The following is a 26697-nucleotide window of genomic DNA, read 5'->3' as shown; positions in this document are numbered from 1 at the left end:
ATTAAATGATCCATGTGCAAATCACCAGACTGCAAGTGCTTCATAAACATGAATGAGGCTGCGTGTGAAATGAGTAATGCATTTGATCCCAATATGCTTTTGCTATATGGGTATATCCGTCAGACTCTATTATTACATACATTATTTCAAACTGACCCCCATAGAAAATAAATTACATCCTCTTCCGTACGTCGCCTCTGAGGCCTCTAAGACTCCTGAGGCAAATAAGAAATGTGATTAGAAAGTGCAAAGTGATTTATAAACTGAAACGTTACCATTGACCAACTGACTAATTTGATGGCTGACCAGCTGCTAGCTCAATGGTAGCTCGCTGTAGGATTGGCCAGCTGGATTCTGGCCGACTTATCTTTGGTAGATTTTGGATGAAAGCCTAAATGTGAAAGTAGCAGAGTAAAAGAGTTGTGGTAATGGAAAACAGCTCCACTGAGAGGTGTTACACAGCAGTGTATCAGTGATTCTCACACTTAAATTTTTACTACAGCTGACAGATGACATTACAAAGTGTAGAAGATGTGTAATGAGCCAGGGACTTTATATATATGTATTTGTATTGGTTTATTTGATAGGGACCATGCATATTTATGAACATTGTTGTACAAAAACACCATGTAAATATGCCAGAATTAGTAAAAATAACTACTTTTCATCTGCAGTCCCTAAGCAGGTGACATAGGACTAATGGCCCTGACACACCAACCCGATTATCGGCCGTTGGACAGTCTGGCGAGGTCAGTGACTCGAGTCTGTTCGGTGTGCTCCGTCCGCTCAGATTGGACAGATAGTCTAGTTAGCTGTCTGGATTTACCCTGCAGAGATCTGAGAAGAGGTTAACCATAGTCCTCATAAATCCACCGGAGTTTAAAATGCCAACACAAAGGAAGCCCAAGGCAACGGATATCTGGCCTAAATTAGTGAAATCCGGCGGATTTTCCGGCGGCAGTGGAGCAATCCCGGAAGTGGAACATTGAGGATATAGACTAAATAAAATCTGACATTTAGACACAGCAAGTATGTTGGCTTTCTCTAATTGTGACCCTCCGGTTCTCTGTTCCCTCAAAGGTCAGCACTGTCACAAAAGAAAGATGAAGTCTTTGTCTATGAAAGCTTTGTGCTGATCACTTTGCCTTTCCAAGCAAATAACTCAATACAGTGCTTCCATTGAAAATAATTAATTTTTCTCATTCTGACATTTTATTGTCAAAAATACTGGTGTGACGTAAGGGATCGGTAGCAGCTCTACTCAAAGAACTGGAAATACACCTGCACCAGTTCTCCAAAGATACTGTACATGGATTGTTTAAAGGTAAAAGTTTGACATTTTTTAAGTTCAAACTATGCCTTTAACTAACCGTTATAATCACGTATAAAGGCACAAATTACGCTCTTAACAGAGAAATGATTATTTCAGTACATCGATGAGTGACTTTGTGTATTGGCCTCATTCTAACATATTGATGTCACTCTCTGCTCCTCCTGCTGAATTATACAGAGAAATATATGGAGTAGAGAAAGAGAAAGACGGGTAATAGAGAACAATAAGGAAGTGATAGAGGCAGAGAGATTGAAAAACAAAGAGACAGAGTGTGTTTTAAATGGAGGTCAGGAACAGAATGAGATTTAAGGGTCACAGAGCATGAGAGGAAAAGAGTAGAAAGAGGCCGCAATAACACGGTGGATAAAAAGCAAATGGGTGTCTCGAAAGAGAGGAGAAGGCATTCTATCTTATTCTATTCCAGCTTTTAGTCTTCTCTTTCTTGTTTTCATTTCAGGGGCTGTTGCAAACCTAGGCAGTAATATTTGTTGTATAAACATTCATTCTTTTCCCATAAAAAAGAAAAATACATTGTATAACATGTGGGATGTAAACTGGGTTACAAAACGCCTTCAAGGCCACGAACAGAATAAATCTTTACACAAAGACGGACTGTTACAGTAGTAAAACTCGCCCGAAAACAGTTACATAAAAGCACCTCGACAGAAGTAAAACCACTTCTTAAGGTGGTCCCCCCCCCCCCACCCGCGCCCCCACGCTTTTGTTCATTGCCCTTTAATACTTTCTTAATGCTTCTCGTCCTTTCCTGTTTTTCCCAACAGGACAAGGACTTCTGTCCCAAAGCGCTTTGCAGCTCAACCACCAGGATGCCTATGCAGCAGCTGGTTACCATAGTAACCAAGGGCTGGCACTTGGGGAATCGATCACGGGCCGCAGCGGGCATGTTGGAGGGGCTGTTCACAGCTACAACCAGGTGCACACCTACCATTTCTCTTTTTTTTAATACAACTAATCAGAAAGCTCCTTTTCCCTTGAATGTTTTTTCTCCATTTTAAATGTGTCAACGTCCCTCCTTCATTTCCACCCCTCTGCTTTTCTATCCTCCCTCTCTTTATTCACATTTCTGCTCTACTTCATGCCTCTCCTGCCTCAATCTTTCTCACCCCCAACCTCCTGTTTCTCCTCTTCTTTTCCGCCCCCCCATCTTTCTCCATGTACATCCATCTTTCTCTCCTTCTCCACACTTGCTGCCTGACCCCTTCTTGTCTTCCCCTCTCTCATCTTTATCCACACTCTGTCCTCTCTAGGTGACATCGAGTCGTGCAGCTGCCCACTTAGTGGGAACTGACTCTCCCTCCCAGTCCCAGAGAGACATATATGCCCAGCAGGCACATGGCAGCGCCTTCCACATGCCCACTGACATCGGATCTGCACCTACTGGACCACCCATGTATTACTCCTGTGCCACTTTGCCTGCACAGGTACAGTAAAAATCCCAGAAGAGATTACCGTGATGCTTCTGTTGTCGTCTAACAGATGTTTTTTTCCTCTCAGTAACAGACTATTAGTGGAATCAAGGAGTTTTAGATTTACGTACTATGGGCATGTTTTATTGATTGTATCATTCCTTATACATGAATCTCCTTAATATCAGAAACTCACCCCTGTAGGCTTGAAAGGTTGCTCTTTAAAGTTTGTACTCCCTCGCAGTAATAGTCAGCTTGGATTCATAACAGGTACAATATCATGGAAAAAAAGCATCAAAACATCCAAAAAAAACTCTCAAACGTCTCCTGCAAAATAAAGCACTTCTCTGCTTTTGATCCATGTGCTCAGTATGCCGAACGCCAATAAATTGCTAAAAAAGCTACTTCCAGCAGAGATTCAGAGCTACAAAGGAGTAGAGGAAATAGTGTATTTTTTATTGGAACATACTGTTGAATAAAGCCCAAGAAGTGGGTCTTGCTGCAGAAGTAGTTTGATACATTTAGATTTTTTTTTACAGTCCGGATCAGCATTAGAATCCATTGTGAAGGTTAGGTTACACCAGCATTTGAAACAACTTTGGTGGTTGATGTTTTTTAGATTAGACAATGGTACAAATATGTTTCTTGAATAAACTGTGTGAACTTGTCTAGTAAGGAACTTAGCTAACAAGCTTGCTAACTGTGAGCTAGAAAGAGCTTGCTTTATTCACCTTCAATAACCCTTAAATGAATGAAATCATGTACAAGATCAAAATGCCACAACAGAGAAAACAGAAGCTGGTGGGACCAGTCAAGTGTAAATCTTCAGTTGCCATCCTCTGCAAATAAGGACGCTACATTTTCACAGCCACGTTCCAAATGCAGTGACCATTTAATAAAGTCTTGGTCGTGTATTTCTTTTAAGTAAACTACAAGAGAACCCCCATGAATTCTTATCATTTCCACAGCTTACAAATGTGTAAAATATGTAAACCTTTTTGGTAAAAGTTTTTCTCCCAGGCTTAAAAGGAAATTCATGTAAATCCGTGATTATCTTACAGTACATGCAAGTCCCAGGCTACAGAAAAATTCAAACAACACACAAATGCAGCATAGCAGTTATGGCTACCTCTTTTGTGCTTTGCTAGCAGATGTAAAAAATCTGTAAACCACTACTGTAAGATAATTGTTTACTGATCTAATCGAGTGAACTCGCATCTCACACATTTTTGTCTTGACTACTTCACCACTAAAGTATTAGTTACATTTGTGGCAGATGAGTGCTTTGTACTACTACAAACACATGGTACCTCAGTGTTTACTGCTATGGCAGCCAAACTGTGCCGGCTCTTCATCTAAGCAACATTACTGCTTTCGTGGTAGCAAGTGAAGAAACTGCTTATTCTGCATCTTTCTTGCAATTAGTAGAATGGGTTTATGATATCTGCAGGCAGTTTCTCTTGTAAGGCCAGTCAGCAGTACAGCCACAATGCACCAAACCTTTATTCAATTCTGTTTTTGGAGATTTTATGAACACCGTGTTAATCATGTCTTTGAATTCATTAAAATGTATTTAATGGCACTGTTCCAATGCATCCTCAGCATCGTCATTTCAGCACGCCACTCATCTAAATTAATGAAGTGTTTAAAATGGCACCTTTAGCTCTATAACTCCAAGAGCTTACAGATATTTTTCCAGCGTATTTCCCCCGTTGTAGCAAAATGTAGCATGTTTGAAATTCTGAGGGAACTTCATCTGACAGCCCATTGCCCGCAGTCGGATTTGGTTATTAAAGTTCAGAGTTGTCCCTCTTTGTTTGGTCTGATAACTCCAAGCCCCTTCATCAGGATGTTACCACAGATTAGAGTCTCTGCTCCAGGGAGAGTTGTTCATCTTTCTGAAAATAATGATATGAACAAGAAGAGTAGATGAAGATTTAAAGTGAGTGACATTCCTCTTTGATGAAGTACAACTCCTCTATTACAGCGTGTGAGCTCCCCTCTGCAGGCGGTGGGATCTCCTACCAAGCTGCAGCGCCTGGGATCAGCCTCCTCTGACATGCCCAGCTACGCCACGCTACAGAGGGTGTCCTCACCCAAACAGTCACCCAGCCGACTTGCCAAGTCCTACAGGTTGGTTCAACTTCAGTCTGACCAGTTGATTTAATAAGGGCTTATTGTTCGGAGCACATTACGCAAGACTTTTACTGGTCCCAAAGCACAAAGGAATTTATCTGCTGATCAATAACAATGACCCAACAATTACTTCAACTGGTGCTAAGATTTCTGGCTTTAATAACACTACAGGATGTAGTCTGTATCACAATAAAAACGCCCTGCTTGTAAATGTATTAGTCATGTTAGACTCTAGACTAGTGCTAATACTTACGTAGTTTTACATCGTACTTTATCATGCCTCAGCCTGCCTTGGAATGAAAATGGGCTGAAACCAATGTAAGTAGTGCTGCAACAAGCAGTACAACAGATTTACTGCAAATGTTCGCCTGAATATAGTATAAATGTAGCCTGACAAGCCAGACCCACATCAAGATGTTGGGTCTGGGAACTCACCATTGACAGGGCTCAGTCCGAGGGGCGGGATAAACGGTCGTTTTTCAAATTCTCTCTGCATGCAATAGGATAGCGCTACAACCAAGCAGAGCAACGAAGAAGGTAGCAGAGCTAGTTGATAGATTAAACTTTTGCCGGATCCAGTCGGCAAAACTCCGAACACATCTTCCTTTTTTAAGAATGACTTCAGTGCCGTTCTTTGTTCTTTTTTCAAAGAAAAGCTTAACTCCAAGTCTTCCAGAGTCACGGCCAAAAACCTATTCGAAAGACTGCTGTTCACCAGCAGCAGCAGCCATAAGCCCGCCCACCGACTCTATACACAATGTGATTGGCCCGGCCAGAGTTTGGTTTATCCAGCTCGCAAGCTATACTGACCCTGGCTGCAAATTACATTTGCTGCCGCTAGGGTGCATCTAGATTTCTAGGCTAGTATAAATGTGGTTAAACGAATAAAGCTAGAACACAAGTCTAGTCTCTGTATAGATTTCAGTCCTACACTTTGCTAGTGCCTTGGATTTTGACTGAATGCATTGGGCTCACACATTTCTGGGTGTCAACTTGGACATTTTTCTAAAATAGTCTTTTCTGCAACTGGTCTGCTTAAAGTTTTACTCTACCACAGACAATTAAAGGCATTACACGTAGTGGTCTACAGAGTTCTATGCATTGAATGGGGGTTCAGTGTGCAACATACAACAAATACATCTTTGATGAAACTCCTGAAGCACAATCTTTACATTACATTGCAGACGACATACAGTGTTGAATAAGCAGATTGCTGGTGGGCCAGTCATTACAAGCTCATGCTCTGCAGCCAAATGTTGTTCAAACCCACAGAACTTTATTTTAAATTCTCATGGAGATACCAACATTTCCAAGCAATAGCAAGCATTGTTTGTCAGGCAGAATTTGGGGGGATGTGTACAACATAATGCAATTAATATTGCACTTTGATAAAGTAAGGGAACATACAAGAAGGATGGTCGAAATCAAAGCAGCAGAGACAGAGATATCGTATATTTTACTCCCTAAGATTGGTCAAGATCCAAAAACGCTGTATCCTATATTTCCCATAATGCAACTCAATAGAATATTTTCATTAGTGCCTCCCTTCATAGTAAACACCCATGTCTTTCAGATGCCACACCCCCAGTTTTTAATGCAGGCTTTCTGTTTTAGTCTTCAAGCCCAAACCATTTTATTTTCTGAAGCTTGACAAAGCTCCTCCAGAGCTACAGAAGACATTATACGGGCACAGCCTGAATAGTACTGCCCACAACTAGTAAACTAATTCCTTAATTCCCATGTCTATTATGGTCTTAGTCTGTAATGGGACTTAGTTTTACATCATCTTATTGTGGGAAATGTTCATTCCTGACACAACAATTATAAAGTGACAAAAATACCAAATTAAACCGTTCTATGTCCTCCTCCTGCAGCACCTCATCGCCCATCAACATGGTAGCATCTGGAGCCGCTGGCTCCTCCTCCCCCCTTCCTATGGCAGCCTCCCCAGGGGGAAACCACACCTCGTCGCCCATCCACCAGCTGAGCTCAGTGGTGGGTAGCTACGCCACCCTGTCGCCCACCAAGCGTATGCTGCATCACATCGGAGCAGACGGTTACAAGATTTCCCACGAGCTGTACGCCAACGCAACCCTGCAAAGGCCTGGTAGCCTGGCAGGTAGAGGTCAAGACACATTTATTATTACTTTTTTTTATTTGTGGAGGAGTGAAATGCATTTTGTCATGTATCCATTTTTGGGAATTGTCCCATTTTAAATTTATCTGAAATATATGCAGATGGTTCATTCTAGTCATTGTATTTAAATGTTAACAATGTGTGGATAAATCATCAGTCGATACAATTACACTTACACTAGAACAAAATAAAGGCCTAAACTGCCCAAAAAATTATCAAAAAAAAAGAGAAAACTACATATTGTATGTTTAATGACCAATCTTTTTATTATTATTATTATTATTATTATTATTATTATTATTATTATTATTATTATTATTATTATTGTTGTTATTATTATTATTATTATTTTTTTTTAATTTAATTAAAATTAAAATGTTGTTAACTACATTTTGTTGTGTGAGAATATGAATTATGGGTTTTCTTCAGTTCCATTGTGTTATTTTGTAACACTTAAGGAGGCATGCACTTTTTTTTGTACGTCTAATTGGTATTCATCAGCGTGAGCACAGGAATTCAAAATAAAATGAAACAGATTAAAGTGCCAGAGTTTGGCTATTAAGTTCTACAATAGGGGGGGCCCTACAGAAAAAGTTTGGGAACCATTGAGTATATGCTCATGTTAAATGTGAAGTGATTCATTTAATAACTAACAGACAAATGTTACAGATATTTTGTGACTGTAAACGGATACAGATAGTAGCTTTGTGTTACACCCAAGTGAGCTGTGTGGACTGTACTTGAAGGGAACTTGGAATTAACAAGGGTCCAACAGCAATATGTTTGCCCTGGACCCCTCAAACAGGTGAATCTGCTCATGTTGGTCATGGCATGTAAAGTGATCAAAACATAACTGCTTTTCTGTAAATGTGTTTTAAGGAGCGATTCAAAAGACAAGATTGACTTGACCTAAACGTAGTGATCACCTTGACAACCACAGAGTATATAGTTATTCATCCACCCACCTTTCTATCCATCTGTCAGTATATCTAATGTCCATTCCCTGTGTGTTCCAGGCTCCAGAGGTTCCTACAGCAGCCAGCACAGTCACCTGGGCGCTGAGCTCCGACCTCTGCAGTCTCCTGAACACCACATCGACCCCATCTACGAAGACAGAGTCTACACCAAACCCAACCTTAGAGGACAAGGTAAGCTGACATGGGAATATGAAGGCTGAGGAAAATAAAGACATGGGTTATTTATTTAAGATGTAAAGGACTGTGTACAAATACAGACTCAACAAAGCTGTATCCCAGAAGGCAATGGGAGCAAAAAGGAGGTGTTGGGGAGAGAGTCTGAGCAGAAAGCAAACATTTCATAGGCAGGAATATGCGCGGGGTGCACGTGATTTTTATAGATGATATAGTGGCATGGTAACAGCTTTGCAACTAAGGTATTTAGGAAAACATTAAAGCAGCCATATTATGCTCATTTCCAGGTTCATATTGTATTTTAAGGTTGTACCAGAATAGGTTTACATGGTTTAATTTTCAAAAAACACCATATTTTTGTTGTACTGCAGTGCTCTCTCTCACTGCTGCAGATCCTCTTTTCACCTGGTCTCTGTTTTAGCTACAGAGTGAGACCTCTTTTCTTCTTCTTCTTCTGTACTATCTTTGATTGCACTGCACATGCCCAGTAGCTCAGATGTAGATCATGTCAGCTAGCTAGCTCCATAGACAGTAAAAGAAAGGCTGTTTCTACAACTTCGGTCAGTTACAAGGCAGGATTAGCTGGGAGACTTCTAAATGAGGGCGCACATGTAAGTAGTTCTTTTGTAGATTATGGTGAACTTGTGTGTGTTGTAGCAGTGCTTTGCTATTGAGAACGAGGTAGCATGCTAGCGTTGAGCTAATGGTTGCGGTTAGCCTGCTCGTTTCGGCTTGTGACGTCACAAGCCGTGCTGATTTTGAACAGCTCACCCAGAGACTGAAGGCAGGACACATTCAGAAACCGTATCTCACTCTAAACAGCATGGATGGATTTTTTTCAAAGTTTGTATGTGTATGGAAGCACCAGAGACACAACATAACACCTCAAATCCCATAATATGGGCACTTTAAAGATGATATGTGAGGGGTGGATGTAAGAAAACACGAAAGGAGGTTGGGGACTGGCAGGAACGGAATGGTATGGGCTTTCTCTTCTCTCTTTCTCACCGTTATTAATAATTAATAAATAGTAACACTTAATAGGACAAATTGTTGGGTTGTCAGGTTGTGGAAAACACTCCTTACTGGGTCCGATATATTAACTAGTCATTGATAAAGTCATTAATAGGGTTAAGATATTCTCACTTTTTAATGAGCCAATGTGTCTTTTCCAAATGTCCTAACTTTGTGGAATTGCATTACCTTAATCACCCAGACAAACTAAGTGTCAAGCTGGAGGAGGATAAACACCAGCAAAAAAAATAACATTTTCTCACCTGGCAACCCATAAGTTGTTCTTCATTGCTTATAACTGATCTATAATGCATTAGTCAATGACTTATTAACCATTAATAAAGCCATTAGATGTAACTAATAGATGAATTATAAAGGTTACTTAGTAGTCTGGCACCGAAAAGGTAGAAGGAGCTGGAGGGGACAGGTAGGAACACTTGGAGTTGGTTAGAGCGAGACTGTAAACACAGAAATGTGCTTCAAATAGTCCAAATTTATAAATAGCTGCAGCGTGCTGTAAATCACCCACTGAACCTTCTAAATTTAAAAATCAGTGAGTAGAACAAGACATCAAATGAAACACTGAATATGTGATGGGTCAAAGAAATACTGCACAGCATACCGAGAGGTAGAACAGTAAAAGTCTTTTGTCTGGTCCAGTTTAGAATGGTGTTATATTAAAGGCTGCTGTGCAGAAGGGATTTTCTTGTCTCATCTGATCATGTAGCGCTATTTACCAGATCAGGTAGGCAAATCCAATTGGGGTCTCAATGGCAATTTGTCTCTCAGTCACAGTCTGTTAACTAATTAGTTTCAAGGCTGAAAATTAATCTCAATTAATCCCATGGGCGTTAGCTTGGGTGCTTTGAAATCAAAGCAAATCAACCGTGTCCTAAAATGTTGTCACCGCTGTGCTGCCGGTTTGGTCGCTGGAACGATGCATGTTGCTGTAAAGAGAAATACACACAAAGAATACTTTTTTTTCCCAAATATGAGAGAAACATCTTATTAATTAAAAGCTTTGTGGTGATGCTGGCTCCCCGCACACACTGATAGGTCACTTTGCTACATCAAAATAACAATCATCTCCAGCTTTGTGTCAGTGAATGGAATGGAAGTCAGAGACAGCGGCACTCTGATTGTCAGATTATTTTCTTTTGTTTTACAATGACTTTTTATTACTGTGCAACACAAAGTAGCTGTTGAAGCATGTTTCAAGGTTAATTCGAATACTTTCAAGATAATAAACAAGCAAGTTGGAAAACAAGCAGACAACACACCTGACTTCGCATCACATCATAACACACATTATCACTCAGATGGCAGAAACACTGAACGCTTCGCTGAATCCATCTGAGGTGAGAGAGTAAGGGGATGAGTGTAAGGGGATGAGTGTGGATGTATGTAAGTGTGTGTGTGTGTGTGTGTGTGTGTGTGTGTACAGTAGGAAGAGGTAGAGGTGTATTAGTGTATTAGAAGGAAAGAAATGGAGTGCTATAAGAGGATCTCTGCCTATGTATTTAATATTGTTTTAGGGTAGAGTGAACATACCCATGTCTCAGTCACTCATCACCATTGTGATTGTGACACACGCCGCATCTGCATATACCTGCATGTATGTAGTTGCGGAAGGTCTGACACCGATAGACCTGCTTAGGCTCATTGATCTCCTGTACTGTCACACACACACACACACACACACACACACACACACACACACACACACACACTGTTGACTGGATTTTTTCCGCATCATGACCAGCGTTCGATATTGACACATTTTACTATTGCAGTCTTGAACACACACACAGACACACACACACACACACACACACACACACACACACACTGACCCAGCCCAGCGAAGCGAGCTAGAGTAAGCGTGTTGACTGTCATGCCCAAATTCTTTCTTAGCTGCTGTTTAACAAAAAGACAATTTCTCTCTCTGTTTGAGACTGACAAAGGAGGTTTGTTATTATGTTTTGATGTCTTTCCATCAAGGCTAGACTACCAGCCATAAACTGCGCTGGGGCCCCAAACCCCTCACTGTGTGACAATTACTTTCCAATTAACTGTAAATACTTGGCACCACTAAAACAGAATATAAACGGGAATGATAAAAGCTTTAAGAAATACTTCAACACAGAGAGTGGAGGTTCAGGGGGCGGACACCTCCAAGCATGTTAATCTGGTAACCCGGGTAATCCAGCTGTGCTGTAAAGGACATGTTTTAATTGTCATCGCCAAGACTTTTTACAGGTGCCTGCACATTTTATGTCTTTATTTACCTTTAATTTTTTTGTATGTCTGTTTGATTTGACTGCTTCTGTCTGTTGTTGTTTTTTTAATTATATTTCTCTATTGATCATTTTGTGAGTCCACCTTTTCACCTTAAAGGTGCTGTAGGTAGGATTGGGAAGATCCAGGACTTAGGCAAACAATTTGAACATCAAAAAGTTCTCAGTCCCTCCCCCCTTTCTGCTAAAGCCCAAAACGGTCTCCTAAGCCCCTCCCCCTACAAGGGAGAATGAATGTGTGTGCATGAGCAGTGATTGACACGCAGTTAGACACCGCCCCTGCCCTGATTGGTGCATCTGAACAGGGAGCGGTGGATTTTTGCAAATCACACTACAGGCTGTAGGTGGTGCTAGAGGAGCCAGATTTTTTTTAATTACCTGCTTCATGTAGTTCTACTCGAACATAGGGTCAGTTTCAGCAAATATGACAGAAAGTTAGTTTTATAAGTCTTACCTACTGCACCTTTAAGTTATCTACTGTTGAGTTTTTACTTCAGTTTGCCATATTTATTTAGGCCCTACGTATGAGTGTTTTATTATTTAAATTTTTTTTTCTTCCTCCCTCTCTGCTTTTTTCTTCTGTGCTGTTTTGTTCCATTGGTGCTGGTGTTGTTGCGTTTCTTTTCTCCATTGTGTCTATGTGTACGTGCATCCTTGTGTTGGTACTCGTGTTTGGTTTCGATTTTCTTCTTCCCCCGCTCCCCGGCCCTTCTCGGCTACATCAAATCCAGTGGTGAACCAATTGTACCAAGAGGTCCTCAACTATCTGCTCTGTCCCTACGCTCCTCTTCCTGCTTTAGCCCCGCCTTCCCCCGGTGTCGACCCAATCCCCTTGCAGCGAACGGGAAGCCAGAGCGCCACCGGCACCTTCCAGAGAGGCAGCTTCGCCGCAGGAGGCGGGGCGGCTGACTACGCCAACCCGTACCGCACTCTGCAGTTCTGCCCGTCCACCGAGTCGCCTTACAGCAAGTCGGGCCCCGCCCTCCCCCCTGAGGCCGTTCTGGGTCGGTCTCCATCAGTGGACAGTATTCAGAAGGACCCAAGGTGAGGAAAAACAAAACATGTATTTATGTTGAATCAGCTTTGGCTTGTTGATGAAGCCCTTTGTTCTGCTCCCTTCCCACTTTCACTGAACTTACTGATGGCCAGATTCACCAAATTAAACATAATTATGCAAATAATATCAATAACCTGGAGGCATTAACATTGAAAAAGAGTTTAATTGCAGTCTTCAAAAGAGTGTCAAAGTTTCTAAGTGTAACATGGTGACACCAAACAGTTTGGAGCACCTCAACTAAGAATTGACTGTCAGGATTTGACTGGTTGAATCTGGGCTTTAGTATGAGGAACACATCACGCCACATTTTTCACTGTCCTCTCTAGTTTGCCTGGTGTTGGGGCATGTTCACAATGCCGTATAAAGGCCTGCGCACAACTCTTGGTCCAATTTAAAAGTTTGCTTTCGCTGTTAAGTGTGGAGTGCCTCTCTGTCAGTGACAATCAGTCGCATTCTGTGCAGTAAGTTAATGCGGAAAATGCATGAAGTCTACATTTAGACCAAGAGAGCGCTGTGTACGAACGTGGGTGTGTGAGAATGAGGGGGAGAGAGAGAGAGAGAGAGAGAGAGAGAGAGAGAGAGAGAGAGAGAGAGAGAGAGAGAGAGAGAGAGAGAGAGAGACAGTGACAGACTGACAGACAGACAGACAGACAAGAAAAGAGTAACAGAGAGACACGGACAGCGTAATAGCTGTTTTTATCATTATTTTGTCCTCCTTACAATCAAGTTTGAAATACTATTCCAATTGTCTTGGATTTTTCTTTTTTAGCCTTTTTTTCTGACTAATGACTGCACAGGCATATCGTCGTAGTTGAAGTGTCTTTTTTTACATTTTAGCTCAGGTGTAAGTAGGAGATATATTTATTTTACTTAAATGCAATATTTCTAATGAGAAAGTCACTTTGTGCTGAACTGCTTATTATACGGTAACATTTGGAAGCACAAGGACATCTTTCTGTCATGAGGATAAGTGACTTTTGTTGTTGGCATTGCTCTTTCTTCCACCCATTGTCCAAGGTTTTATTTCTTTGTGCACATTGCTCTCACATTGTCTGTTTGTTAAATTTTGAGCTCCAGCATCATTGTTGTGTAGCTTCCAGCATCCACACATCTGCACTGCTACATTCAAAGGACTGACTTGTGATGCATGGCATTTTACTTTACCTTCACAACATGCACAGTCAGTGCTTGCACTGTATGAATGAGACAGTGCTATTCGAGTAGCTTGTTGTCCAAATTGCGTTAAAGGGAGGGTCCCCCAAGATTATAATTATACAGGAACATTCTGATCCTGCAGCTGTCAAGTTTCACTGTTTACAAGCTTGCTGCGCTGCTGCGGTTCTTGAAACTCAAAGAGGAATTGTTTGAAAAGGCATTTTCTTATACTGTATATATATTCCTAATATTTGTGTAAACAAATCCTGTAAAGAGACCAAAACAAACAATGTGTTAGTCCATCTCTCAGAGCTTTTCGGCTTTCCTACCGTGTCTGTGGCACACAGCCTCAAGACCATTTGTTCCTACTGAAGACATATTTCAAATGAAGAAATAGTGCATTTGTTGGGGGCTATTTTCATCTGCTGATTAACCCGCATTTGGTACTCTAGTTGGTATTTACAGCAACAGGATGGTGTCTGTGAGTTTGAGATGTACTTCAGAGCCCAGAGGTCTTTGGCAAAGAGGAACAAGATATACATGGTTTTGGTAATAAGATCAATTCATTTTTGGTTTTGGTCTTTTCATGGGATTTGTTGTCAACAAGAAAAATATAGACTAACACCAGCGTTATCCTTTAAACAATCACACCCAGGTTTGGCCCATTGGTTACGTAGCTCTTAAGTGCTAACACCACAGTCATTCAAATTAGATTATCCATTCCACATAGTTTATATAGGCATATGCATAATCTATGTGTATTCTATGAATGTGTGAGGTATCGGAAACTAGCAGCATATTAAGACAACTGAACTTTTAATGACTAAATAGAAATCCTATATATAGAAAAATATAATAAAAATATATACAGTGTATGTTACTGTAGCTTCAGTGTTTTATTAAAACAATTTCAGGTGAACAACCATTTTTTTTTCACTTGCCACCACCTCAGTAATGCGAGAAAAAGTAGTTGCTAAATACATATATATATATTTAAATATTGTTTAAATTGAACCTACACATAACAGGCTTAACAGTCATTTACTCGCCATTTAGCTTTACTGGTACAAGTCCTGCTTTTCAGAGATAAAAGCTAGTCATTTTCAATCACACAGAAAAATTCAAATGAATTTCACAAGGTGGATTTTGTCATCTATATTCAACAGCCATTTTGACTAACCGGTCAACCATGTAATAATAATGTACTTGATGTATTCCTTTAAAACAGGATGACACAGAAGAGAGAATAGCATTGTTTATATAAATGACATATATTTCATTTATATAAACAATACTATTCTCTCATTAAACCATACATGTATATATGATTTAATAAGGATGTTAGGTCTGCAGTATAGGGTCTGTACTCTGCACAAGACCTTTTAAACGCACAGGTGAACCTGGTATTTTTTAACCTACGGTAAATCAGATTTTCTGCTCGCTGTCTAAAAGTATAGTGATAATTGGCTGTGCAATATCTGAATGTTTCAAACATACTCCACTATGCAGCACCAGCCATGACCTAAACATCCAGTTTGGTGTATGAATGTGCAAAGAACAAGGCGGCACCCAGTTTGTTTTATCATGAGACCCTCTCTTTACCCAACATATTCACCATCTCCCCACCACCCGCTCTAAATGCATGTCCTTCACCCTGCCTACCTGCTCCACCATTGCCTGATAACCAAATGTTGAGAGAGAAAGACTAGGCTAGTCGCTACATATTGATTTCTATTTACTAATCATCACTATTATGACGGTTATTGAATAATTTGTTGCCAGACAGCCAACAAACACATCTCTCTTGTTTCTCTCTGCCTGTCCCCCTCGATAGGTACGACCCTGAATTCCTTGTGTGGAATCAAAATCAAGCCGAGCAAAGAATGACAAAGTAATCCAACTATTTATTTATACATATTCTGTCTATCTATCTATCTTACCTTTGTCTCATTCACTGAATCTTTCCATCTTCTCTATATGACACTATGCAGATGTTAATGTTAACGGCCACATGACATCTCTCATTTGTATTGTCACCCATTTAGTGCTTTATTAAACAGAGATCACTTTTATTTTAGCATCATAAATTGTAGACTACATCTAGTGCTGGCTTTCAAAAGCACTTTGCATTTAATTACGCCATAACATTAGAATAGCATCCTCTGTGACCTGAAAACATTAAGAAAGAAGTTAGAAAAAATTACTGATTGCTTATTTGCAATTTGTAAATTGTTTTTTAGATTGTAAATATTCCTCATTCTCTCCTTTTGGCTATCTACCGATCCCTCCATCCATTCATTTCTATATGTTGATTTTTTCATTAATTTGTGTCCATTTTCTGTCCTGGTGATTTCTGAATGTGCTTTGTAGCTGTTGTATTCATGTAGATGCCCAGTTTAAATTTTGGCACAAGATTTAGATTTTTGAGTTAGTGGCGTTAAACTTATTATCTCCGCCTAAAACGAATATGCACATTTTCGTAGTTTGTCCCAGTTGTTTTGTTGCTGCTTATTGACTAATTTTAGTGGAAGTGTGGTTGAACTTGTCTTTGAATCATTAATCAATATTTTCCATCCAATAAACCGTTACATTAGCTAAGAATACTGGCAAGACACATAATATTAGCTAACAATATTGGCAGAAACACAACTTTAGCTAGCAAATACTGGCAAAGACGTACAGTATAACGTTAGCTACCAATACTAGCTGGGAAAGCAGTGGGATTCATAACACAGCATCCATAACATTAGCTAACAATAAATACTGGCAGAGTCATAACATTACCTAACAATGTCAGAAACATACCATTAGCTAAAAATAAATACTGGCAGAGATATAATGTTAGCTAACAATGGCAGAAAAACAACATTAGCTAACAACAAATACTGGCAAAAACATAAAATTAGCTAACAATAAATACTGACAGAGACATAACGTTAGCTAACAAAACTAGCAGATAAAGCAGTGGGATTTGTAATAACACAGCAGAGACAACATAAGCTAACAATGTCTGAAAAATAACAATAGCTAACAATACTAGCAGAGACATAACATTAGCTAAAAATATTTGCAGAAACATAACATTAGCTAATCAACACTAGCAGAAACATAACATTAGCTGCGTACAGGCTGTTAAATAAACGGCTGCATTATAGTTCTTTCCTCCGTTTGTCTTTGACATGATCAGTTTTTTGTTATTCATTTATGAAAATTGTAGTAAATTACATCATAGTTTTTGTTATCAAAGGTTACTCCTTATATAGTTGTAGTCTTCTTTTAGTTGTCGGCTTGGAAAAAAGGTCGTTGACAAAAGTTTTTCACGTTGTTTTCAAAATTAACACTGGGCGTGTCTCATCCACTACAAAGTTTCCTCTAATGTCTCTGATGAAATGGAGTGGATAGACTACGTAGAGAAAGAAATCAGCATCAGCATAGCAAATAGATGATAACTGGAAGTGTGGCCATTTCCACCTTCTTGAGCTGGGTCCCTTATGATACCTTTATCCTGTAAAAGCCTCAAACAAACTTTTGATTTGTCAAGTTACACACTGTCACAATCTTGCAAATCAAGACATGTTACTGTAGAGACAGCCTCTTATGTACTGCCAATAATTTATGGAAATGTTCCCAACACAAAGAAAGATTTTGTGCTAGACAGGATCCGACCTGATCATGAAAGTGCCTCTTTTTATTTCATGCTCATGAGCCCATTAAGAATCTCTGATCCATATACAGTCACAGGGTTGAGATGGACTCCATGTGGTGTGTGTGTGTGTGTGTTTCTCAGCTCTGCCTGACATCTCCTGACCTTTCGTTCATCTCTTCCAGCCTCAGTGAGCCAGTCAGTCAGCCATGCACCCTCAAACGCACACACGCTGTCTGGGCAACACAAACATATACACACACTTTTCTTTTTCTTTCTCTAATTTTCTCTTTGCCTCAGTCTCTCTTTGTCTTTCTATTCATTCATTTTCTCACTCTAACCTCCTTCACACATTGAGGAAAAGGTGGGTTTAAAATATTACTGGTATTGTACTTATTGGGTTTGTAGGTTATATTTTATATTGTGAAACTGAAATGCTTGTTCATCTAATACAACAATACATTTATTTAACATTTCCATTTGACAACACATTGCAGCATCTAAACTACGCTGCCAATCTATGAATGCACAGTATTTCAACAGTATTTCACTGGTGCTTCTCCAATGCAATCAAGTTTCCTGTGAAAAAATAAATAATTAACTTTTTAAAGTCTAAAAGTTAAGATTTAAAACGGAAATTCTGGATCTATAAGTTTGCAGACCTTTTGTTCTGTAAGATTCAGTTACCTTGAGGCAGCCAGTCCAGAGGCCTGTACCACGAATCAAGATCAACATGCTGGATTTCTTTCAGTTACCCGGCTTCACCTAACCTAACAACCGCGGTCCCGTAAGCTGTGTCACGATGGTGGTTAACAACTAGTTCAATCAACCCAGGGTCTCCCAATCCGTGCGTTCACATAAAGAGGCGGTGTTTGCACAGCATGACCATTCTCAAACATCTACCAGAGCCGCATATTTTACATAAGAAAAGCAAACTATAATTCTACATAAATATGAAGAACACAGACACAGTTTTACAGGCAAAACGCAATAGAGTCGCTGCTTCCTAAAACAGGAAGGAAAGCTGGCAAAAAAAATAGCCAATGCTGTAAATGCGTACATCACAACGCTTATCAATATCATTTCCCCATCAGTCAGACACAAGATCTGACCATAATTACACTTGTGCTTTCCATAAACTGTCGTTGCTTTAGCCTATTATTTCAGTTGCAACCCTGGCAGTGGTAAGCGATCGTGAGAGCAAATAAAAAATATAAAAACATAATTCAAACCGATGTGCGCATTGGCAACACACGGCTAGAGAAGCCGACAAATAGCCTATACGTAATTCCCTCTGCTGAAAATCTTTCATAACAATACCCATCAGGGAATGTTAACGGAGTTGTCGGTCTCTAAATGTTTTAACTTTTATGAGCGCACCTCTCTCTCTCCGCGCACCAAGCTCCACCTGATCTTCTAAGAACGGTGACGCCGTTATCAATCGAGTATTGATTGGTCAGTAGGCGGTGCTTTTACACCTGTTGATCTCTAATCTCCAACATAACCTGGTTAGGTGTTCAGCATAAGTTACCACAGTGATTTAACCTGGTAACAAGTGATCCACCGTCGTGATACACAAAACCCTGGGTTGAACCTGAAGTTACCTCGTTAACCAAATCTTGCTTCGTAGTACAGGCCTCTGTTAAAAGTCTACAAAAGAAATAGAACAGAAGGTTGCTCTTGACAACAGAATATATTAGAAAATCCTCAGTAGCCAGTTAGCAATGATCAATTCTTCTCCCTTAAGGTCATTTACTAAACAGTAGTTCATGCAATAGTCCAATATCAGCAATTTGAACTCTAGACTGGATACAGAATAAAATACTGTTGTAACTTGACAGGCTATGTTAAATGTTTTACACCCATTTAAACCAAATTTTCAAAATGAAAGCATGGGAAATTGCACATGGTGGTTAAGGACAAACCTAATGAAATGCCGCTTAACTTAACTGCCAACATGAGCAACTTTTAGCAAGACTGCTTGAAGACATTGACTGTGGGGTGGAGACAAAAGATTATTCAGTTCAGGCTTTCAACCCTTTTATTATGCCATTAACTCCTCTGTGCCTCCAACCAGTGCTTCAAAACATGGTATGCTTGGTATGCTATTTAGGAATCATGTAGTTAGTGGAATTTATTACATCTGATAAATGGACATTGATCTTGAAAGTCTATTGTTTATGATCATGCCCAATCCTAAAACATATTATAATGATTTGCTATATTGTCAGAAAAGCTATTTACTTTGTCATTTTGTCACATGTATGATGACACACTGCCCGTTGCTTATATATAAACACAATAGTTTTTATTCACAAAAATGATAAAACAGTTTTTTTATAAAATATATATAATGACTTTCTACTGAAAAGTATATGACTTTATTCTCCAATTTTAGTTTTGTTTTCGCTCCTATTTACTCCTTTTATGAGCAATGCTTGATTTTAGTTTGTATACTTGTCATTAGGCTGTATATAACCATTTACAGTGTATCACTAAATCACAGCAGTGCATAACTCAACTAATAGAGACTAAACAGAGAATACCTGTGAAGAAAGTGACCCCATCTTAATTACATACTGTTCAGTAAAGAACAGATGACACTGTGGGTCTGGAGAGAGAGAGAGAGAGAAATGCTGTATCAATCAGCTGAACTTATAGTAGACGGATCCCCGGTGGTCTGTTGCTGCTGGTCTGAGGTTAGTATGTTTTGTGATACTAACCAAGACAACAATGGGTTAGGGTATTTCCTTTTCTATATGTTCTGGTTTGCTATAAATACACTGTAACATTTTGGTGTTAATTAGCCACTTGAAGTTGTTAGATGTCCCACTAAAAAGTGAGTACAGTGAGTCAGCACCCTTGTCAATTTATTTTTGACTTCCTTTATTCCTTCCTCCTTTCTTCGTCTTATGTGAGTTTACTCTCCAGGTTTACCCTACTTGTCTGTCTGTATTTCTGTCTCTCTATCGGGGAATGAGTCATCAAATTCACCCCCCTCCCCACCCCCAGTGGTGGCAACACACACAAATATATACAAGACACAAATCGCATAGTTCGCTCTCTGGTTTCAAATTGCTCTATTCCCCAAAAACCCTGACTCATAGGAAATCCCTTTCAGCCCGATATAGCAGTGATCATCATCTGCCTGCAGCCCTCACATTACAGCACCTCGCCCTTCTTTCTGAATACATAATTCATAGATTGTTTCTTTATTTACCGGGTTTAATTGCTGGTTTGCCTGCATCTTGTATTGTGGCGTAAATGTTTTGGCTGTGGTTGACTCGATCGCACAGAAACACACACTCGCACACCTAGACAAGTGGTGAGGTGAGATAGCCCACCTGGCTGGTTGGGAACAAAGAGTAGATTGACAGTTTGTCAGTACTTTGTCCCAGTCCACTGGGTCGCCATTTGAAACATTAGGCTCCCTTGGGGGATTTCATAGTCACACACAGATACACACATGCATACTTACATATACCAGATGCACATTTTTCTGAGAGGCAATAAGTCAGTAAATATCTTTCTCACACATAAAATTATACAGTTCTTTTCTCTCTTTTTCCAAATCTCCTTTTTTATTGACAGTATTTCCCCCTCTTAATTCTGACTTGTTAAGATTGGAGCCATCTGCAGGACAGAAGGGTAGAGGGACAAGGTTGTAGTTAAACTAGTAGTCTTTGCCAGACCCTCCTCCAAAGCGCGCTGAAGGAGGGTCTGGCTACGCCACATAGCATTCGGGGATGGGAGGAAAACGTGCTGTGGTTTAATGGCATTTCTTTAAACCAATCAGAATCGTCATGGGCGGCGCTAAACTCCGCACAGAGCCGCTGCAAAATAGTCGTGTGAGAGAAAACTCAGATTAAAAAGATAGTCTAACTAGCTGCCTCAATTTACCATGCAGAGTTTTGAGGAGCAGTCAACAATAGTCCTCATAAATCCACTGAATTTAAAATTCCAACACAAAGAAAGCGGAAGGAAACGGAAAATACATGCATCCGGCAGAATTTCCTGCAGCACCGGAGCAATCCCGGAAGTGGAACGCGAAGGATATAGACTATTAAACTAGTGACTGCCAAATGTAACCTCAAGAAGCTTCGTCAACCTTTTTATTTATTTTCTGAGGCCACATTTTTTATTTATTAATGGAAGACCAATTCTATTACGATTATATTTGCTGCTAAAGATAAGCTGGTTATATCACCTGTGAAGTTTTAAGGAATGTGGTGGAGTTTTCAGGCTAAATATCTTTTGTAATTATCTATGGTTTAAGTCACTCAAGGGCCATGGAAATCACCAATACACACACAGAAGTCTTTTTTATGTGTTCCAGAACAGCAGTGCTATTCAAATATGTTGCATATTGTTTTCTAAACTCCAACACTAAGACATTAATCAAACATTGCCAGAGTGAACACTTTTGCCCAAAGTTCACAGATGGCTCTGTAGTGTTTGCTCATCCTGCTGTGATGTGTTAGCACAGTGTGTGGGACTGGGAGCACCATACCCTCCTGTGATCCCTTGTCTCTGGAACGAGAGAAACACACATACACATATTGAAAGAGAGAGAGAGAGATGCTGAGTGAAAAGTAGCACGGCTCCAGGCTAGAGTTAGTGAATGAATGAACCATTATAGTACAGCTTTCTGGAGCAGGCACACAGGAGAGAAAGACAGTCTCTTCTTTTCATTTAGTTTCACTGCAACTGTAGGTAAATTATCTTTAGAGCGGTCAGTCTGCTTTAAAATGTAGTTGTGTTTTAGGGATTTATCCCAGAACAGCAACACATTGCACAACATGTCATCTGTATGTTCAGTTTAGCTGCTTTAAGCTAATGCTGCTTTAAGTTGTGCATCAAATCTATGTTGAATGTGTACATTTGTTTTCTGTATGTGTGTGTGTGTGTGTGTGTGTGTGTGTGTGTGTGTGTGTGTGTGTGTGTGTGTGTGTGTGTGTGTGTGTGTGTGTGTGTGTGTGTGTGTGTGTGTGTGCATGCATGCATGCGTGAATGCGTGTGCACGCCCCCGTGAAGCATCACAGCCTGAGGCCTTGGGTTGAGTTTGATCTGCTGTGATGTGCCACTGTGTCTCTGGGGCCGCAACTATTCTAGTCCCTGGCTCTGTCATTGTGTGTGTGTTCTGTTTTTTGCATGTTCGTGTTTATTTCTCACCTATTCAAGGCTCCTGTCATCTCAAAATGTGCTGTGCACAGTGGTGTTTTTCCCTGTTCTGGTGTTCTGAAGCATACTTGTATGTTTTTTGTAAGTGGGTGTGGGCGTGTCAAATATTCTGTGCCTGCAGGCTGGCAATGATTAGACTGTTGCAAACAAAAAATATAAAGTTTAACAGTATAGGCACTAGACTAGCTCTAGTACCGAAACGTGTGCGAGAGTTTCTTTGCACCTTTTGACCAGCTTCTCCCCCCCGCCCCACCCCCCACCCCCCCGATGCACCTCTATATATGCAAGTATTTTTATTGTATTGAACAATTAAACTGTCCCTTCATTGATTCAAGTGTTAACTGGCCATTCTATTGTATGCATAAAGTACTACTTTGTGTGTGTATGTGTGTGTGTGTGTGTGTGTGTGTGTGTGTGTGTGTGTGTGTGTGTGTGTCTCTGTGTTTTCTTGTTTGTGTGTGTGCATGTGTGTCTGTAGTTACATGTGTGTGCCCCCACTTTGACCTCACACTTCTAGAAGAAGACTGAGAGATAGAAGAAGGGACGCAATGAGAAAAAAAAAGAAAGAGAGTGAGAGTATAATAATTATTGTAGAGTGCTGCCAGAAGTGCCACTTTGGCCTTCAAGTAGTGGTTAGCCCTTAGCCACTGATGTACTGGTAACATCACTGTGTGATGTTTTGATGAGTAATGGACCTGAAAAGCACTATTGCAACCTCATTTCACCATTTCAGTAGTTGCACCTTTCAAGAAAATGATGGAGAAAACATCAGTGTTGATGGACTCATATGAAAGCTTCCTGTGAGCTATTGAATTTGTCCTCTTGTAGCTAAAACAATTACAAAGTGTATGAGTTGAGTTATTCAGTATCTTATTCAGTATCTAGCAAGGTTTTTACTGCACCGTGACGTGGTCAACTTGTTGAACTCAAGCTCCATTGTTAACCCTTAGTTATATAGCTTAAACAGAACTTCAACTGTACTGTACAGTCATTTGTTGTACTACTAGCAGGGTGTGATTTTCCGGGGGGATGCATGGGATTTCCCCCTTTATGTTCTATATATCCCTGCCTCAGCTGAATTATTATTAACCGCGGTGGGGACAAAATGTATTCCCCCCCCTCAAAGTGATCAATGCTACTTCACCAATTGACCATATATTATATACCTAAAATAGAAGTATTTTAAACTAAGTAAAGCGCTGTAACGTGAACACATAGTGCCATAGAGCGATAAAATCAAAGCAGCAGTTGCTGGTTGTATTCAGCCACCACAGAGCTCCAGGACGCCGGCTACGGAGTGTATTGGCGGCAGTGGCAGTTTAGCCACGAATAGGTGACTGCAAGCCGGCTACAGGCACCGCCAGATGACGCTCCTTTCAGGGGCCATGGTAGTGAAGTTTAGCCAGAAAAAGTGAGCGTCATGCGGCGATAAGTTTAGGCACCAAAACGACTAGATAGGTTTAGGAAAAAGATGGTGGTTAAAACACGATCAAGCATGGGTGAAAGTATTTTTTTTCTCCAGTTGTGAAGGAAGCATCCAAATCCTTTACTAAAAGGGATATTTTGAGTGGGGTTGTATGAGGTACTTATCCATAGTCAGTGTATTACCTACAGTAGATGGCAGTCGGTATGCCACCAGTTTGGAGAAGCAGGCAGGAGTGCTGACACAGAAGCTAAGCAATGTCCTGTTGTTGACAGCACAGCAGCAAAACAACCAACACACTAACTGATCAAGGCAGCCGTAGACCAGCAACTCCTGTGTTCTGCGAGGTAAAATTACTGTTTTTGTCAAAGGAGTGTATGGATATAACGGTTTCAGTTCCCATTCGGTAAGGGCTGTCTGACAGCAAGGTAAAGTGGTAAAAATATTCTTAGTATAGTGTACACTTAAAGGTGCTGTAGGTAGGATTGTGAAGATCCAGGACTTAGCCAAAGAATTTGAACATCGACAACTTCTCAGTCCCTCCCCCCTTTCTGCTAAAGCCCAAACGGTCTCTTAAGCCCCTCCACCCACAAGGGAGAATGAATGTGTGTGCATGAGCAGTGATTGACATGCAGTTAGACACCCCCCTGGCCCTGATTGGTGCATCTGAACAGGGAGCTGTGGATTTTTGAGAAACAAACTACACTACTAAAACTACAGGCTGTAGGTGGTGCCAGAGGAGCCGGATTTTTTTTTTTATTACCTGCTTCATGTAGTTCTACTGGAACATAGGGTCAGTTTCAGCAAATATGACAGAAAGTTAGATTTATAAGTCTTACCTACTGCATCTTTAAACTGATATTGATTTTTGTAGGTGGGCCTTTTTTCTTCTTTTTTCTGCCCCCACGTCCACAGCAGTACATTGCTTAGCTTCAGTGTCGGTACTCCTGACACTGGAGGCGTGCCGACCGCCATCTACTGTATGAAATACACTGAATATGGATAAGTACCTCATACAACCCCACTTAAAAAAAAATCTATGTTCTGAATCTAAATTTGGCTCAAGTAAAAGTACTGAAATATTGCAACTAAATGTACTGAAAATATCAAATACTGTATTCATAAGCTGATCCTACTGTATGTTTTGTATGTAAAATATCAATCTGTAAATCGACTATAGTAACTATAGTTGTCAAATATTTGCAGGCAAGTAAAAAGTAAAACTTCCTCTGAAATGTACTGAAGTGTAAGTACAAAGATGCATAAAAAGTATTCAAGTTAAGTACAGATATTTGAACCCTTACGATTCACCAAATGATTACTGTACATAAGCATTTGAATCTGTCTGATAAGTGAAGCCTTCTGGTTTACTAGTTATTAAAGAAGCTTCATGTCTACAGGCGTTGTTATCGCTAGTGTCCTACTTTCTAATTACAATGTAAAAAAAAACTAAAAAAAACATACACACACATCTGACAGCTCGCTCAGGCGTAACGTTAGATGTCTTATCGGCCAATTAACCCACAGGGTGACCTCAACAAGGTTATGTCATCTCTGATCATATTTATGGAGGCGTGTGCTACTGTACTGTATGTGTATCACAACATTATGTATGTTAACGTTGTGTGCATGTATGTTTGTGTAGGAAATTGCCTGGAACAAGGCAGGGAAATAAACAGAGAGATATATTGAGAGGTAAAAAAAGAGGGAAAAAACACTAAACAAAAGCAAATTGTTGAAGAGAGAGTGGACTTAAAGTGAGAGTGAGAAAAAATAACCATTGAAATAATTCTCTCTTCAATTTCCCCATTTTGGGTTTATCCCATTGGCCCATTATGAAACTCAGAGACAAAAGCTTTCTAATCCTGGCTCTTCTGTACTGCCTTTGATGATGGGTGTGTAGGCAAGTCAATGAGTGTGTATGTGTGTGTGTGTGTGTTTGACTGCTATCTGAGTGTGTGTGTGTGTGTGTGTGTGTGTGTGTGTGTGTGTGTGTGTGTTTGTGCGCGTGCATGCTCTAAGCTGTGTACTGAGTTATCCTACGGCTCTCAGTGGTGTGTGTATTTGTATCTGTGCAATCCGGAGATTGTTTGTGTGTGCATATGTTTATGTTAAATTAGACTGAACTGAAATTATCTCCACGGGGATGCTGCATCAAGAATAAGAGACATCAAAGAGAAACGGGTTCTACATAAGAGCAGAGCAAACAGGGCTTCTATATGCAGTCCAAACCTCTCACAACTCTGAGAAAAAATCTAATCAAAATGTGCAAAAGTGTGGATTAAAAAGTAGAAACCGAATATGGAGAATGTATCAAAAGCAAAGTAAAGAAAGAAATGTAGCAAAATGAATATCCATTGATATCCCTACATTTATAAACAGCAATGTTAATGACATGCGGGAATAAAACTTAAAAAAAAAAGGGGAAAAAAAGATCTAGCCCCAGTTTTAGCTGGTCCCTATATCATTGCTGTCAATGAAACGTGATATTTCATTGCTGTTGGCGACAGATAATCTACATCGATAAGCCCCACCTCCCTCTTCTCCCTTGATCCCTCACCGCGACTTCATTCTCTCACATCACATCTTTCTCACGTTAATCATCTTTGTATCTTCTTTCACACACACCCTTATACACATGTATAGGGTTAGTGAGCTTAGTTTCTGTGTGTGTATGTGTGTGTGTATGTGTGTGTGTGTGTGTGTGTGTGTGTGTGTGTGTGTGTGTGTGTGTGTGTGTGCG

The 26697-nt window shown here is 40.1% G+C and overlaps 1 protein-coding gene across 20 annotated transcripts in view; it reads left to right on the top strand.

Annotated features, from left to right (window-relative positions):
• ctnnd2b (catenin (cadherin-associated protein), delta 2b) overlaps positions 1–26697 on the top strand; it is a 164865-nt gene that overhangs the window by 91705 nt on the left and 46463 nt on the right. For 7 of the 20 annotated variants that reach the window (XM_036004758.1, XM_031288024.2, XM_031288007.2 and 4 more), the window contains 7 exons: positions 2116–2267; positions 2602–2775; positions 4748–4893; positions 6771–7021; positions 8050–8181; positions 12227–12539; positions 15542–15598. In XM_036004758.1, the coding sequence (XP_035860651.1) occupies positions 2116–2267; positions 2602–2775; positions 4748–4893; positions 6771–7021; positions 8050–8181; positions 12227–12539; positions 15542–15598 (1225 nt within the window). The remainder of the gene's footprint in view (positions 1–2115; positions 2268–2601; positions 2776–4747; positions 4894–6770; positions 7022–8049; positions 8182–12226; positions 12540–15541; positions 15599–26697) is intronic. The other 13 variants (XM_036004764.1, XM_036004759.1, XM_031288015.2 and 10 more) reach the window with 5 other exon arrangements.

Source organism: Sander lucioperca, chromosome 9 (genome assembly GCF_008315115.2).
Source record: "Sander lucioperca isolate FBNREF2018 chromosome 9, SLUC_FBN_1.2, whole genome shotgun sequence".
Taxonomy (NCBI): Eukaryota; Metazoa; Chordata; class Actinopteri; order Perciformes; family Percidae; genus Sander; species Sander lucioperca.
The sequence above is the reverse complement of the archived record's forward strand: the minus strand, read 5'-3'. Positions and strand labels throughout refer to the sequence as shown.